The 18488-nt window shown below is 42.0% G+C and overlaps 1 protein-coding gene across 1 annotated transcript in view; it reads left to right on the forward strand.

Moving 5' to 3' along the window:
* Positions 1-18488, forward strand: part of pkd2l1 (polycystic kidney disease 2-like 1) — a 72879-nt gene that overhangs the window by 15523 nt on the left and 38868 nt on the right. Inside the window, exons 3-5 of the mRNA XM_052027487.1 lie at positions 2805-2932; positions 14636-14883; positions 16546-16770. Of these exons, the coding sequence (XP_051883447.1) occupies positions 2805-2932; positions 14636-14883; positions 16546-16770 (601 nt within the window). The remainder of the gene's footprint in view (positions 1-2804; positions 2933-14635; positions 14884-16545; positions 16771-18488) is intronic.

Consider the following 18488-nt stretch of genomic DNA (forward strand, 5'->3'; position numbering starts at 1 on the left):
TGGTCACAACAAGGTAGATTGTGAGGTCAAGAGTCCATCCTATCGTACTAGAGAACCATTCAATAATCTTATAACAGTGGCATAAAAGGTGTCCTTGAGCCTGGTGGTACGTGCTTTCAGGCTTTTGTATCTTCTGCCCTATAGGAGGAGGGGAGAAGAGAAAATGTCCAGGGAGGGTGATCTTTGATTATGCTGGCTGCTTTACCAAGGCAGCGAGAAGTATAGACAAAGTCCATGGAGGGGAGGCTGGTTTCCGTGATGTGCTGAGCTATGTCCACAACTCTGCAGTTTCTTGTGGTCACGGGCACAGCAGTTGCCATACCAAGCCGTGATGCATCCAGATAGGATGCTTTCTATGGTGCATCGATAAAAATTGGTGAAGGTCAAAGGGGCATGCCAAATTTCTTTAGCCTCCTGAGGAAGTGGAGGTGCTGGTGAGCTTTCTTGGCCATGACGTCAATGTGGTTTGACCAGGACAGGCTATTGGTGAAGTTCACTGCTAGGAACTTGCTCAGCACCATTGATGTAAACAGGAGCATGTCTATCACACCCCCTTCCTGAACTCAATAACCTGCTCTTTTGTTCTGCTGACATTGAGAGAAATGTTGTTGTCATGACACCATGTTACTAGGCTCTCTATCTCTTTCCTGTACTCTGACTCATCATTATTTGAGATACAGCCCACTACAGTGGTATCATCTACAAACTTGTAGATGGAGTTAGAGCAGAATCTGGCCATGCAGTCGTGATTGTATAGGGAGTATACACTCAGTTTAAATTTAAAAGCAAACTTCTTTCAGCTCTGTTTTTCATGACATTTTATGAGGATTTGGCAAGTTAAACTAGGGCAGAACTTACACAATAAATGGCAGGGCCCTGGAGAGTGTGTAGAACAGAGAGACCTAGGAGGTACAAGTATGTAGTTCACTGAAAGAGGCGACAAGGTGGTGAAGAAGGTGTGTAGCGCACTTGCGTTCATCCATCAGGGCATTGTCTACAAGAGTTGAGACATCATGTTACAGCTGTACAAGACATTGGTAAGACCGCTCTTGGAGTATTATGTGCAGTTCTGGTTGCCCAGCTATAGGAAGGATGTCATTCAGCTGGAAAGAATGCAGTAAAGATTCACAAGGTTGATACTGGAGGGCTTGAGTTATGAGGAGAGACTGGATAGGCTGGGGCTATTTTCCTTGGAGCATAGGAGGCTGAGGGGTTACCTTATGGAGGTATATAAGATCATGAGGGCGCAGATAAGGTGAATGGTCACATTCCCAAGGTAGGGGAGTCTAAAATTAGAGGGCACAGATTTAAGGTGAGAGGAGAAAGATTGAAAGGGGATATGAGAAGCAAGTTTTTCCACACAGAAGGTGGTGAGTTTGTGGAATGAGCTGCCAGAGGAAGTGGTAGAGGTGGATACAATTACAACACTTAAAAAAAAATTGGACAGGTGCATGGATAGAAATGATTTAAGGGGACAGGGGCTAAACGCAGGCAAACAGGACTAGCCCAGGTTGAAAACTTGATGGATATTGACAGGTTGGACTGAAGGGCTTGTTTTCCATGCTGTATAGACTCTATGATTGAAAATTCACTATACCTGAATTATGACAATGATTGGTTATAATCAAGTTGTTATAATCAAGTTCCCAATCACAAGTCCAAATGTTGTTGCAAGTTTTCTGAAACCATAACAAAGCCGAGAAATTTAAACTATACAATGAGTTCCAGCTCAGAAAATGCTCTGTTCACGTGAAGTCACAATGCTGAGTTGATAAGAAATGAAGGGTCAGACCTTCCCACCAGACCTGCAGCAAAGCAGGTGTTCCGGCTGCCTGATTCAGAAGGTGCAGCTCTAAAATAAGCCTTAAAGGTCTTATCTGTGTTACGTATGATTTGTGAGGAACATTCAGATAACAAAGTCCTCCAACTTCTCTGCACTGTTACCCAGCTGAGTAGCGCCACACTCATTTCTCTATCCAATCAAAGTCAGAAAATGACCTGCACTAACTTGGTGACCCTCAAGGATCCGTCTTTGGGCAACATCATCCCCAAACACAACATCCAACTCTGTTCCAGCCACCTCTGTCTCTACCACTGCACTGTCTCTGAATTCTCTGTCATACTGTATTTCCAGCATCCAGTAATAGACGAGCTGAAACTTCTTACAACTTGGGAAAACCAAAGCTTTTGTCTTCAGTCCTCATCTGTGAACCCCATCCATATCCTTGGCAAATACCTGAGGCCAAATCAAACCATCTGCAATAGGTATGTCAAAGCTGACCAAAGGTGAAGCTCGCACCATAGAGCCACATAATCACTAAGGTGAACTATTAATCAAATCCACCCTTGCCCATGCTTATTTGCTGATGAATACTTCATACATTTATCACATCTAGACTTGAGTATTGCAGCACACTATCCAGTGGCCTCTCTCAATTTACCCTTGCAAACTTGATGTTGTCCAAGTTGTTTTCTGTGCCAGGATATGTATTCTTCTTTCCCACAGCAACTTATCATGGATTTCAACTGGACTGGGTAGCCTTTCTTTTTTGAATACTGCTATCCTTTTAATCACCTCCCCTTTATCTATTTTTATCTAATCCAGTCTCCCCTTTGTTATTTTTGAACAAGGCTCACATTTTAGCTGGCAATGATATAATTTGCTTGATAAGGAGGGAGAAATATTTCATGTACAGCTTTGTTAGTACTCTTTGCAGAAAAATGAAAGTCCTCAATATCAGCTAGACATGATAATTAACAATTCAATTGGTATCAATAATCATCTGGATTCTATTTTTTGCCAGTGACCTACGGAATGACCAGTTCAAATACCTATTACTACACCAAGGTCATGTCAAACCTCTTCCTCTCAACTGCAGTAGATTCAGGGGTCACCTTTCAAACCATCCACAGCATGGCTGACTTCTGGAATGTAAGTAGAATTCAGTGTAATACTTTTCTATAACAACACTGCAATGTGTAAAGCATCATGTGTTATGCCAGAGGGTGTTTCTCAATCATATATAATGTCCAAAGTTCTCAGAATTGATATTTGCTGAGAATGCAGATGTTTGTAGCCTTGGTCTCGAAAGGTGTATTACAGTTGTGTTGTGTGGGAGAGGGTGGCATATAATTCTTGTGCAGGACATATCAGCAAACAGATTCCATTATGAGCAAGGGCGAAGCACATGAGAACACGGCAGGCAAGTGTGTGGAGAAATTCAGGTCATCCACAGATTGTAGTCCTGGGATAGAAGAGAGTGGGGTGGTGTTGGAAGTATTGGGACCTTGAGCTGAGGTGGGGGGTGGTGAGATGGAGCAACACCTGAAGAAGAGGCAGCAAAGGATGGAGAAGCTCCAGGAGAAAGGATGTTGAAGAACAGAGTGGTGACCCACTTGATCAGGTGCTGGAAAAGCAATCAGGCAGTTGAGGCTGGGGGGAGTTGTTGGTCGTGATAGGGCCAGGATCCTGGGGAGGGATATCTGAATAAATATTCACTGAATGACTCAGATTGCTGATCTGTTCTGTGGCAGCAGCTAATCATCAGTAGCACAACAACAGGCTAGTCTTCATATATGGTATTGGTATTAGTTTATTATTATCACTTGTACCGAGGTACAGTGGAAAACTTGTCTTGCATATCGTTCGTACAGATCAATTCATTACACAGTGCATTGAGGTAGTACAGAGTGCATTGAAGTAGTACAGGGTAAAAATAATAACAGAATACAGAGTAAAGTGTCACAGCTACAGGGAAGTGCATTGCAGGTAGACAATAAGGTGCAAGGTCAAACAAGGTAGATTGTGAAGTCCATCTCATCGTATAAGGGAACCATTCAATAGTCACCATGGGATAGAAGCTGCCCTTGAGCCTGGTGGGATGTGCCCTCAGGCTCCTGTATCTTCTGCCTGATGGGAGGGAAGAGAAGAGAGAATGACCTGGGTGGGTGGGGTCTTTGATTGTGCTGGTTGCTTCACCAAGGCAGCAAGAGGTATAGACAGAGTCCATGGAGGGGAGGCTGGTTTCCGTAATGCGCTGGACTGTGTCCACAACTCTTTGCAGTTTCTTGCGGTCTTGGGCAGAGCAGTTGCTGTACCAAGCCGTGATGCATCCAGATAGGATGCTTTCTATGGTGCATTGATAAAATTGGTGAGTGTCAAAGGGGACGTGCCAAATTTCTTTAGCCTCCTGAGGAAGTAGAGGCACTGATGAGCTTTCCTGGCTGTGGTGTCTATGTGGTTGGACCAGGACAGGCTATTGGTGATGTTCACTTCCAGGAACTTGAAGCTCTCAACCCTCTCAAACTCAGCACCACTGATGTAGACAGGTGCATGTACACCGCTCCCTTTCCTGAAGTCAATGACCAGTTCTTTTGTTTTGCTGACATTGAGGGAAAGGTTGTTGTCATGACACCATGTCACTAAGCTCTCTATCTCCTTCCTGTACTTCGACTCATCATTATTTCAGATGCGGCCTACTATAGTGGTATCATCTGCAAACTTGTAGATAGAGTTAGAACAGAATCTGGCCACGCAGTCATGAGTATATAAGGAGTAGAGTAGAGGGCTGAGGACGCAGCCTTGTGGGGCACCAGTGTTGAGAATAATCGTGCTGGAGGTATTGCTGCCTATCCTGATTGCGGTCTGTTGGTCAGAAAGTCAAGGATTCAGTTACAGGGGGAGGTGTTGAGTCCCAGGTCTCGGACTTTGGTGATGAGTTTGCTTGGAATTATAGTATCGAAGGCAGAGCTGTAGTCAATAAACAATAGTCTAACATAGGTGTCTTTACTGTCCAGATGCTCCAGAGATGAGTGTAGGGCCAAGGAGATGGCGTCTGCTATAGACCTGTTATGGCAGTAGGCGAATTGCAGTGGGTCGAGGTTTTCCAGGGGGCTGGAGTTAATGCATGGCATGACCAGCATCTTAAAGCACTCCATGATGGTGGATGTCAGAGCCACCGAGCAAATGATTCAGGGTGAGCCTCAAAATCCGTGTGATTCATTCAGACAAGTTGTCACGCCCTTGTGCTCTGCAGGTCACTAACCTGCAAGCACCATTAGGTGGTCTGCCTACTCGTCCTGCTCCTCAGCTCAGGTGGGTAATACTAAGACTGATTTTCTTAGAGAGCAGAGCAATGACTCTAATGGACCTTGCTGGTCCACACAAGCTTCAGCTAACACTACAGTCTAAAGCTGAGCTACACTGCTGGAAGTGCTAGCATTCAGCTGAGACCTTAAACCAGGGCCCTGTTGGCTCTGTCAGGTAGATGCAAAAGATCTCACAACAAAGAGCATGCTTTCCTTCCAAAGATTATTTAACAACTTGAAATTGGGAATTGCTACTGCTGATTGCAAACATTACACCTTTGCACGCGCAAGTCAGGTGCCTGACAACTGATGCAGGTCCCTTGGTGAGACTTTCACTGCTGGATGCACACGGTGAGACTTTCACTGCTGGATGCACACAGTGAAACCAACCTGCAGACTGTCTGCAGCATAATAACAAATTCATTTAGTGCAGCATCAAGAGGATGGCTCCATTCCTCCCCCTCTACCCACCCAACAACCCTCTGCCTTACCAATTCCTGTCTCAGAGCTGGACTTCCAGGCTCCCCACTCTTTCTACAACCTGCCCACTGATCATTTATGATGCCATCTCTGAGCAGTTCACCCTGAATCACTTGCCCATCGCTCACTGCTGAAGTGTGACCTTCAGAGGTTTACAAAATTATGAAGGGCAGAGGTAGGGTAGATGGTCAGAATCCTTTTCCCTGGGTAGGGGAGTCTAAAACTAGAGCACACACGTTTAAGATGAAAGGAGAGAAATTTAAAGGAGATTTTTCGCAGAGGGTGGTGAATATTTGGAGCATGCTGCCAGCGGAGGCAGATACAATTACAATGCTTAAAAGGAGTTTGGGCTGGTACTTGAATAGGAAAGGAGTAGAGGGGTACAGGCCTAATGCGGGAAATGGGATTAACATAGACAGGCATCACAGCCAGCATGGATGAGGTGGTCTGAAAGGGCCCAGTTCTGTGCTGTACATTTCTATGATTCTATCATTCACTTCTAGTGACATGTAGTAAATTGAAAATGTAGATGCAGCTCATTGCATTTGTGATTAGCGAATAAAAATTGTATAATAGACACAGCAGTTAGGCATTCAGTCTCGATACTCATACTCACACGGAGCATGGATGTGTATTCTAAACATTTTGTGTATTTATTGACCTGATGGTAAGATAAACAGCAAAAGGAGCATATGTTTACAATTGAGTGATTTGCCTGCTTGATTACTGAATGGTGGCAGATGCTTGCTAAGTAAACATGCCCATATAAAGTCCATTTGTAGGTATTGTGTAAGCATTTGTGAGATGTTCATGAGTAAATTAGTTGATAGGGTTAATAGTGTCACAGCTGTGACCATGCAATTTCTGTTGGGCACTTAATAAGGATGGAAACATGGAATTTCTAAGCTTTTATGTTTAAATTTTAATAATGGAAATGAGATAAGGATATAGTTTCTATTGTAATACATTAGCAACACAAAGTGTAAGTATATTAGTGAATTTCTCTTTTAGTTGGAATATGACGTGGCTACCAAACTAATACAGCCACTTATCTATTAGGACTCTTGTTGGATCAAAAATTCAGGAGGGGTTATCATTGCAAAGATTAATGAGGTGAAAAACTGCTCAGAATCGCAAACGATTTCAGGCAGACAGCTGAAGTGAGGATGGGATGTTTGGATGGAGTGACGACTGTGTGTGTGTGTGTGTGTGAGAGAGAGAGAGTGTGTGTCTCTCAGTGAAATAGTGTGCTTGTAGCTTCAGTGGCACCTTTGTACCTTTACAAGATCAAACGTGCCGAGAAATTATGCAGTAAACCATGGTGGAGCTTAGTGGTAATATTAAACTGGGCCTCCTGCAAAATACTATGAAATGTCCAAAGTGATGTTTGAAAAAGCACTTGGATGGTTTGTGCCAGGGATAAAGCATTCAGATGGTCAGTGGGTGGATCTTGGGTTGGACCTCCCTGCTAACGTTTTGTGACTCATGCATTTAAGCAGGGTTGCTGGAACTGTGAGACAGTAGCTCTAGGCTATGCATGATTTAAAACAAACCTCTTAGCTGTATGATTGTGGGCTTCAAATGTTGGCCCCTTGAAGCATCATCTTACCATTAAAACCCACTCTGATCAATGCATTGTAATGTAGATTTATCTCAGCCACTGTGATGTGGAGCAGTAGTCCTACACGTTCAAGTTCTCAAAGGTGCTTATGCTACTGAGGTCAGAGCTTTTTAACCTATCAAGAAGTAGAGATTTTGTATAAATTGATTTAAGTTAGTGGATCAGGGAATCAGTTATAAGCACACAAGTGGACTTGCAAAGCAGGATGTGAGGGATCACTGTACATCCTCCGGGCTTTCCCAGTTGAATATCAGTGGATTTTGTTGGTGTTAAGGATTGGATTCTATGGAGGGTTATTTGGTTTGTATTAGGAATAAGGCTTCTTCTGAAAAGCATCTTTCTGCAAATCTCCCTCTTCTGCTGTGCTAGGAGGCAGCTGCTGTTAAATTGGGTCTTACACCCAAAAGCCACCTTCTTCCCCCATGTGCTTCTTGTTGCTGCAGCTTTTCAGCCTCAGGCACTGGGTATCCTTACTGTTGTTGCCCTGGCACTGGCTGCTGTCTTAAATTGGCTGATTCGTGCAGCGTACAGTACACAATGAAGAAGTCTCCTCACATGGTTGCAAGATGTCAGCAGACTGATCCAAGCAATGGAATCTCACTTTTAGAAATATATTAACCTTTTCCACATAAATTTCAGCACTTCGGTGGTTCTCAATGTGTCACTGCTGTGATAGGACTGTGATCTGACATGTGATGAACCAGGGCAGTAGAAGATAGCCCTTGTTCCCCAGTGGAATAGTGTTGGGTGCTGAACATGTCTACAGTGCAGGCTCCCTGAGGATGAAGGTATCAAGGCGTGTTACTGACCATGAGGAAATTCTAGTGATCCTCAACCACCTGCAAGTCCTTGATGTTGATGAATAGCTGTTGGTTATTAGCAGAGCCCTGTGGGCTTGAGTGCAGAAGATGGGGAGCTGGCAATGTTGCAAATCCCATTACCTGAAATGTCACCTGTTCTGCACTGAACTGAAGGAAGATGAGATCATTTCTTTGCAAATACAGTACAAGGATGACGTCTCCTATATCAGCAATGAGCAGCAAATTGGGAGAGATCTGCTATGACCGCTTGGAAGAATCATCTGGCAAGGATGTAGAGAGTCAATAAGGCTCTGACCTTCACAGGGAGACCAGTCACTTACTACGAAGTTCGCAGTTGCAGTCAGAACTCCAATCTTGTCACAAGAACTTGAATCAGGCAATGTGCAAATGGTGATGTTGTTTACAAGTGCGTATCATGCCAAGTAAATTTGAAATGCTAGAGTAGATCACAAATGGAAGTGTCTGGTCCAATTTTGTAATGACCACAGTTTTATCTGGAAGTGATTTTGAGCCTGATCTACTCCAGGCACAATTAGCATACAAAAACTGGGTACTAATGGGAATGTACAGCAGTCAATTTTTCTATTCATTCAAATTTCTACACTGCGCACCAGCACAATTGGTAAATGAGTTTAAACGAATCACATTGTAGTTTGCTGAATGTGGACCACCAGGCAAAAGTGTATCATGAGAACAGGCAAATCATTATTTCCTTGTTTACAAAATTACACTGTTTTCATCTTCAGGAATAGCTTTTCCATATTTCCTCATGACATACAGGAAGGTCATTTGGCCCATCGAGTCTGTGCTGGCTATCCATCAATCCTGTTCTGCACTAATTTGCCTGTTACCTGCTCTCTCAAATATGCCCATTAATACCTTCTGGTTCCCCCACCAACCACCAGGGGTAATTTACTGTAGCCAATTAACCTAATAACCAGCGCACAATGAGATGAAAGAGGAATCAGAACACCCAGAGGAAACCCACGTGTTCATAGTGAGAATGTGAAACCACCATGAAGACAGCACTGAAGGTCAAAATCAAACCTGTTGATGGGCCATAAGACAATTGGGCCACCTGCAGCATCATTTTGCTTTCCTTCAGTTTATAATGAAAATAGTGAAGCTGCAGTAATATGACTGTCCAGAGAATGGTCCACCAGTGGTTCAGCAATGAGGGGATGTCTCAGCCATCTGCAGGAACAAAATCTTGAACTGTTATTACAGGGAGTGGAAGCCACCAAAATATAGGCCTATGGAGAAGTTTTCTGAAAGCTGGCTCCCACGATGCTGCCTTGGCTGACAGGAAACTATGTCAGAAAATTGTGCACACTCTCCAGAATCTCCCATCGCAGTGAAGGGAAGTCATGATAAAAACAATTCATAACTGGTTAATTCTTGTACTCATTTTACAATTGTATTGCTTACCTGTGGTAATTCCACATGGAATTGTTGGAAGTCCATGCAGTAATTGAATGTGAAGGAATGAACTTGCATTTATGTTACATCTTATTACTTGTTCAGGACATCCAAATGTCAAAGTATGGCTTTTGAAATGTAATCACTGTTTTAAAAGCAAAGAAAGCAGACAATGTATACACAGCAAGATTCCACAAAAGACAATCACCATGGATGTTCAGACTCTAAAATGCAAACAAAAAATGTAGGAACACGGAGCAGGTAGCATCAGTGAAGATATCTTCTGCTGAAGTAGTCTTTCCCTGTTGTCTTTCCTGCACCTTATAAACAGATGACCTCCCGGCGAACAGGTATCTTCTCTGTGATCAAACTGAATTATGATCCACTGCTTCACCAAAGACCACTCACCTTCAGCTCCTATCTAAACCCTCAACCTTTTGCTGACCCCCATTAAACCCTAATAATCAAAACACATGGGTCCACCCCCTTAATGACGTCTACCACTGGCAGCAGGAACTTACCTGCTTCTGCTATGCTGCCCCTTCTGGAAAATACCCCATGCAACAGGAAGGTATACTTGTTAAAGCCATGCTTCATGTTTTAATATCTTGCGTGAATTAGGGTATGACTCGCTCTAATCCAATATACATAACACTGATGTAAATGGTGAACAAAACAGACTCACTTTGGTTCTTGCTATCTATTTCTAACCACTGTCAGTCAACTCAAAGCTCCCACCCTACTTCTTTTCTGTTTTTTTAATCCAATTAGCCACCTTTCCTCAATCTACTCTTTAAAAAAAAAGGTCCTTCATGGCAGGCTAGTCTGGAAGGTTAGATCACATGGTATCCAGGGGGAAATAGCAGATTGGATTCATAATTGGCTCAGTGGCAGGAAGCAGAAGGTGATAGTGGAGGATTGTTTCTCAGACTGGAGACCTGTGCCTAATGGTGTGACGCGGGGTTGGTGTTGGGACCTTTATTGTTTGTAATTTAGATGTGAATGTACAAGACATGGTTAGTAAGTTTGTGGATGATACTAAACTAGGTGGTGTTGAGGATTGGCATATGGCTTTCAATCCAGATAAATGTGAGGTATTGCATTTTGGGAGATCAAACCAGGGTAGGACATACAGTGAATGGTAGGGTCCTGGAGAGTATTATGGAATAGAGGGACCCAGGAGTGCAAGTGCATAGTTCACTGACAGCAGCGTCACAGGTAGATAGGGTGGTGATGAAGGCATTTGGCATGCTGGCCTTTATCAGTCGGGGCACAGTGTATAGGAGATGGGAAGATATGTTGCAGTTTTATAAGACATTGAGGCCAAACTTGGAGTATTGTGTACAGTTTGGTCACCCTGTTATGGGAAATATGTTAGTAAACTAGAAAGAGTGCCGAAAAGATTTACCGGGATGTTGCCTGGACTTCGGGGTCTGAGTTACAAGGAATTTTTCGTAGACTAGGACTTTATTCCCTGGAACATAAGAGATTGAGGGGGTGATATGATAGACATATATAAGAACATGAGGGGCATAGACAGGGTGAAAGCACGTAGTCTTTTTCTCAGTTCCCAGGGAGGGGGTGCTAAAAACAAGAGGGCATAGGTTTAAGATCAGAGGCGAGAGATTTAGAAGAGACTTCAGGGCAGCTTCTTCATGCAAAGGGTGGTGCATATTTGGAATGAGCTTCCAGAAATAATGGTTGAGGTGAGCACTTGAGCAATATTTAAAAGCCAACTAGATAAGTACATGGATAGGAGCGGTTATGGGCCAAACACAGGCAGATGGGACTAGCTCACTGGGCAACACAGTCGGCATGGATGAGTTGGGCCAAAGGACCTGTTTCCATGTTGTATTATTCTATGACTCTAAAAATTATTCAATAATACAAAGTGAAAATACTGTGAATGTTGGAAGTCAGAAATTAAAAATATAGAAAATACTTGAAATTTGTCTGGAAAAATGAAAAGAAGCCTAATGTCTAAATGGTGAGAGATTGCAAAGCTCTGAGGTTCAGATTGCTAGTGAAACAGAGTGAAAAATTTGGGAGGTTATGTTTTAATTTTCAAGATTGGTATGGTCTTCTTATTTAAAGAAGAACATTAATGCATTTTAGGCATTTCAGAGAAGGTTTACTAGACCAATACATAGAAACATAGAAAAGCTACAGCACAATTCAGGCCCTTCAGCCCACAAAGCTCTGCCGAACATGTCCCTACCTTAGACATTACTAGGCTTACCCATAGCCCTCTATTTTTCTCAGCTCCATGTACCTATCCAAAAGTCTCTTAAAAGACTCTATGGTATCCGCCTCCACCACCGTTGCCGACAGCCCATTCCATGCACTCACCACTCTCTGAGTAAAAAACTTACCCCTGACATCTCCTCTATACCTGCTCCCCAGCACCTTAAACCTATGTCCTCTTGTGGCAACCATTTCAGCCCTGGGAAAAAGCCTCTGACTATCCACACAATCAATGCCTCTCATCATCTTATACACCTCTATCGCTCCAAGGAGAAAAGGCCAAGTTCCCTCAAACTGTTTTCATAAGGCATGCTCCCCAATCTAGGCAGCATCCTTGTAAATCTCCTCTGCATCCTTTCTATGGCTTCCATGTCCTTCCTGTAGTGAGGCGACCAGAACTGAGCACAGTACTCCAAGTGGGGTCTGACCAGGGTCCTATATAGCTGCAACATTATCTCTTGGCTTCTAAATTCAGTTCCACAATTGATGAAAGAATATGCCTTCTTAACCACAGAGTCAACCTGTGCAGCTGCTTTGAGCGTCCTATGGACTCGGACCCCAAGATCCCTCTGATTCTCCACACTGCCAAGAGTTCTACCATTAATGCTATACTCTGCCATCATATTTGACCTACCAAAATGAACCACTTCACACATATATGGGTTGAACTCCATCTGACACTTCTCAGCCCAGTTTTGCATCCTATCTATGTCCCTCTGTAACCTCTGACAGCCCTCCAAACTATCCACAACACCCCCAACCTTTGTGTCATCCGCAAACTTACTAACCCATCGCTCCACTTCCTCATCCAGGTCATTTATAAAAATCACAGAGTAAGGGTCCCAGAACAGATCCCTGAGGTACAGCACTGGTCACCGACCTCCATGCAGAATACGACCAGTCAACAACCACTCTTTGCTTCCTGTGGGCCAGCCAGTTCTGGATCCACATTACAATGTCCCCTTGGATCCCATGCCTCCTTACTTTCTCAATAAGCCTTGCATGTGGTACCTTATCAAATGCCTTGCTGAAATCTATATACACTACATCTACTGCTCTCCCTTCATCATGTGTTTAGTCACATCCTGAAAAAATTCAATCAGGTTCATAAGACAGGACCTGCCCTTGACAAGGCCATGCTGACTATTCCTAATCATATTATACCTCTCCAAATGTTCATAAATCCTGCCTCTCAGGATCTTCTCCATCAACTTACCAACCACTGAGGTAAGACTCACTGGTCTATAATTTCCTGGGCTATCCCTACTCCCTTTCTTGAATAAGGGAACAACATCCACAACCCTCCAATCCTCCTGAACCTCTCCTGTCTCCGTTGATGATGCAAAGATCATCGTCAGAGGCTCCGCAATCTCCTCCCTCACCTCCCACAGCAGCCTGGGGTACATCTCATCCGGTCCCGGCGACTTATCCAACTTGATGCTTTCCAAAAGTTCCAGCACCTCCTCTTTCTGAATATCTACATGCTCAAGCTTTTCAGCCTGCTGCAAGTCCTCACTACAATCCCCCAGATCTTTTTCCATAGTGAATACTGATATAAGGTATTCATTAAGTACCTCTGCTATTTCTTCTGGATCCATACACACTTTCCCACTGCTGCACTTGATAGGCCCTATTCTCTCGCATCTTATCCTCTTGCTCTTCACATACTTGTAGAATGCCTTGGGGGTTTCCTTACTCCTGCCCACCAAGGCCTTCTCATGTCCCCTTCTGGGTCTCCTAATTTCCTTCTTAAGGTCCTTCCTGTTAGCTTTACACTCTTCCAGATCTCTAACATTACCTAACTCTCTGAACCTTTTGTAAGCTTTTCTTTTCCTTTTGACTAGATTTATTACAGCCTTTGTACACCATGGTTCCTGTATCCTATCATAACTTCCCTGCCTCATTGGAACATGCCTATGCAGAACTCCACACAAATATCCCCTGAATATTTGCCACATACATGGACTGGCAAGGTGTCTTATGAAGAAAGGCAAGGCTTGTGTCTTCTGGAGTTTAGAAGAGTGAGAGGGGAATTGACTGAAAGGCACAAAGGGGTCTTGACAGGGTGGATGTCGAGAGTATAATTCCACCTGTTGGAAGGTCTAGAACCAAGAGTCACTGTTTACAAATTCTAACCACAGATATATTAGAGATTGTATATCATCTGGGTGGACTTCCTTGCTTTCACAAGAGTCATAAGGGTCACTCATTTAAGGCAAAGTTGAGGGGAAACCTTTTTCCCTCAGAGATTTTGAGTCTTTGGACCTCAAAAAGTAGAGAAAGTAGAGTCTTTGAATATTCTTAAAGCAGAGGTAGATAGACTCTTGATAGGCAAACTGGTCGGCAGGAATGTGGAGGTTATGATCAGTTGAATTATGGTGTTATTAAATGATGGAATAGGCTCAAAGGATCAAGAGACCTCCTCCTGTTCCTAATGAAATGGCAGATCAAGCAGTTAATGTTTCAGGTCAGTAATATTTCATAGAAATTGGGAAAAATTGGAGATAAATAAGCTTCAAGATGCAGAAGAAAAGGTCAGTACAGCCTTCTGCATCAGCATCCTGTAGTTAATGAGAATGTTCCTGTTTTCTGTTGTGGTCAATGAACTCTGATTTGCATGTTTTATTCAACTGTTCCAGGCGGTGCTCTCTCTGGATCCTAATCAGATTATCAATGGAGAAACAGCAGCAGGGGGACTTGCAGTTCACATTTTCTCATTTTTGCTCCATTCCAACATAAAAAATAAGAATCTAGTATCACTTTTACATATTTAAGAAAACATTGTAGCATTGTAACATTGCTTGTAGCAATAACCCACAAATTTCCTAAGAATATTAACCTGTCAATATCACACTGTTGTAATTTTGTAATGTAAATAATGTCTTGAAACACTCAAAATCACAGGTTTGTTTCTGAAGTTTGCAGCAGCCTGTTTCATTTAATGCTTTCATTTTATGTTCAGTATGCACAGGGCCCGTTGCTGAATGGATTGTACTGGACCAAATGGTACAACAGTGATTTGATTTCACATGGTCCTCATTCATTTATTTACTATGAAAATATGCTTCTGGGTGTTCCCCGAATCCGACAGATCAAAGTCATGAATAGTTCCTGTGTAGTTCATAAGGACTTTCGAAAAGACATCATTGGATGCTATGATATCTATACAGCAGATAATGAAAATAAATCACCAATCAAAAATGGAAGTGCGTGAGTGTAATCTTTTTACTTAACGAATGGATTGCAAACATCATTGCAACTAATAGCTATATTGTATATTCTACTCTTCTCCCCTCTTCCTAATAAGGCATTACTTTTGAGTGGGATCATGAATACTTTTCACCTTCTGAGTTAATTGATCTCCACTCACCTACAACAATGTGTTCCAAATAACCAGTGGTTAGCCCCTGAATGCAGATGGGTGAAAGAGATTTTATGATGGGACCTGTAGTACAGAGCCTCATTCAAAGCAAGGGTGACCTGTGCTCCCATCGAGAAAGACTGCACCAGGAGCTTCAGCATAATAACAACAGCAGAGAAGTCTAAGCCACCTGTGACATCAAGTAGCCTAAAACTTATTTTATTGATGGTTCACATAAACTAATCTTGAACTAATCATGAACATGTTATACCAATATTTTTCATGATAGATTAACTGAATCAGTATGCATTTAAAGAAAAACAGATAAAAAAGACATTTTATTTGATGTGTTATATTCGTATTCTGGATTAAAATAAAAGAAATGAGTCATATCTATTTTAAACCATGCCTTCATTAAGACTAAACTATGAATACATTTTGTGAAAGCTAGAAAGTTCACACTTTCTATCACTAGATAATCTCCATTACAAAAATCATTATAATCTTAGTGGACTTTTCTACAACTCTAGCCTCTCATGGAACCTTCATGTTCTTTGGAAAGTGAGGTAGAGAGGTTTATGGATAGAATTCCAATACATGGCGTTTAGAGAGCTGAAGGTGTGGTGCAACATTCAGTGATGAACAGAAAACCCAGACATTCAACTACCACAACACTTAAAAGTCTCGGTAGATATACCATAAAAATAGGCAAAGAGCATTTTGGATTTTATAAAGAGAAGCAGTAGAAGAATAAAAAAGTAAAAGTTAGTTGTAGAAGGTAATAGTCAGGACACAGTTAGAACCCTACATCATGGAAGTGAAGGTGTTCATGCAGACATTGCCCACATTGCACTGCAATACAGTACATCAGCAGGGATCATGCCAGGGAGAAGAAATTGTAGGTAGGATGAGGGACTTGAGAATCTGGTGGTACTTCCACTGGAGTAGAAGGTTTAACCAAAGTTTTGAAAGTTATATAAGTTTTGACAGGGTGAATAGGTAACTGGAATTATCCTGGATTGGAGAGCCTGTGATCAGCAGTCATTAATTTAAAGGTAATGAATAGGAGAGAGTTGAGAGGAAAGGCATACACACAAAGGGATATTGGCCATGGAGTAGTTGTGGCAGAGACCATTGTATCTTTAGAGGGGAATTGGAATAAATACTTGATGCAAATAGAAACAGGATTATGGAATGCAGAGTATAGGAAAGAAGTCGTTGCAAGAAAGAGCATACTTACTTCTGATGGGCCAAATGTCCTTCTGTGTGGCTTTGCGGCTCTGCCTAATCCTATTCCTTGGAATCTTCATCCTACTCCTCTCTGCCTCAAACCTTCTGAAAACCTACTTATTCAACCACATCTTTTGTTATATCTTCTAATTCTCCTATATACAGTACTTGGTATCTAACTGTGTTTGATCTCTCTGAAACTATTGAAAAGATTTCTCTGCTTAGGGAACTATAGAATTGAAAATTTGCTGTTATTAATCATGAAAATGGTCTGTGCATAGGTGGACATACTATTCTGAGAAAGAACTTGGAGGTTCCTCACACTGGGGTAAAATAACGGTCTACGGTGGTGGTGGTTATTACCAGGATCTCAAGACAAATATGGATGAAAGTGCCGCAATTCTGCAAGATCTGAAGGATAGCCTATGGTTGGACAGGGGAACTCGAGCAGTTTTCATTGATTTCTCAGTGTACAATGCCAACATTAACCTCTTCTGTGTTATAAGGTAGGTCATACCAAGTTCAGTTTGGCTCAGAACGAATATCATAGACCATAATTTATTAAAACAGATGACCCTCCCCCACATGGCCATTGGGGTTAAGGAAATTTGCCCTTACAGAATTCACAACTCACTACCCAAAAATTTGAGATACGGAATAAAATTCGCTCTCTGGATATTGATGTGAAAAAAAGTAAATAAATCAACACAATTTTTTTTCATACACACGCAGGTGACATATTATGGAAAATCGTGATACAGACCGTTTTCTAGGAACACAACCCCCACCACCCCCCATAATACAGGGTCACCTGTATAACTGTTGCTAACTATTGAAAAGTTTGGTTAACTTCATTTACTCAATCTCTGAATTTCTGAAGTCGAATGAACCCAAGCATTTCACGCATGCACACACACACGCACACACGTATATGCACACACATATATGCATACACACACATGCACACACTCAAACACATGCACACACACAAATATGCATGCACACACACACAATTTAAAATACTTATATTTTGGATTACAGCAAGTCTAAAAATGTTACAGCAGTAGTGATTCTATTTAATTGTGTTTTATATGACTTTGAGTACACAGACTTCCAACTTCAACAGCAGTGAAAACACAGGCTGCAGAGACAAGCTGCCTGTTGAAGTAAGAACTTTTGCCATCACGTGGATAGAAAGTGGTTGAACCACTCTCACCATCCTAAGAATTTAGACCACATTAAAATTTGGAAAATAACTTAGATGTGTTATTTTGCTGATGCAGAAAGATTGAATGAGAGGCTAGTATGTAAGTACAAGTAATTAGGAAGCTAACAGAATGCTAATACTTATTGGTACTATAATATAAAACTAGGGAGGTTATGCTTCAGTTATATAGTGGTCTCGTTATTTAAGGAAAGATGCTATTATATTCCAAGTGGTTGAGAGAAGGTTTATTAGACTAATACCTGGAATGGGCAAATTGCCTTATGAGGCTAGGCTTGTCTGCTAGAGTTCAACAGTAAAAAAGGGAACTATATAAATATAACATCCTGACAGATCTTGACAAGTGGATGTGGAGAGGATATTTTCTCTTGTGGGAGAGTTCAGAATTAGGGGTCGCTGTTTAAAAATAAGAGGTTGCCCATTTAAGCTGGAGGCGAAGGCAGTTTTTTTTTATCTCATAGGATACTGTATTGTTCTATGTTTTATGTTCTAACTCATTTTTCAAAGGGCCATAGAAGCAGAGTCATTGAATATTTTTAAAGCAGAGGTAGATAGATTATTGATAAACAATGGCAAAAGATAGTGGTGGCAAGATGCTTTTCTGATTGAAAGTCTGTGATCAGTGGTGTACCCCAGGGATCGATGCTGGAACCTTTGTTGTTTGTTGTTCTATTAACGACTTGGATGTGAATGTAAAAAGTATGATTAGTAAGTTTGGGGATGATACAAAAGTTGGTAGTGTTGTGAATAGCAAGGAAGGTTGTCTAAGTCTACAGCAGGACAGAGATCAGCTGGAAGGTTGGGAGGACCATTAGCAGATACATAAAGTATAAGAAGCAAGGATCAGATAGGGCTTGTGAGGAATATAGAGTAGCAAGGAAGGAACTTAAGAAGGGGCTGAGGAGAGAAAGAAGGGGACATGAAAAGGCTTTGGCAAGTAGGGTTAAGGAGAATCCCAAGGCTTTTTTCTCGTATGTGAAGAGCAGAAGGATGGCTAGA

The sequence above is a fragment of the Pristis pectinata genome, chromosome 12, assembly GCF_009764475.1.
Source record: "Pristis pectinata isolate sPriPec2 chromosome 12, sPriPec2.1.pri, whole genome shotgun sequence".
Taxonomy (NCBI): Eukaryota; Metazoa; Chordata; class Chondrichthyes; order Rhinopristiformes; family Pristidae; genus Pristis; species Pristis pectinata.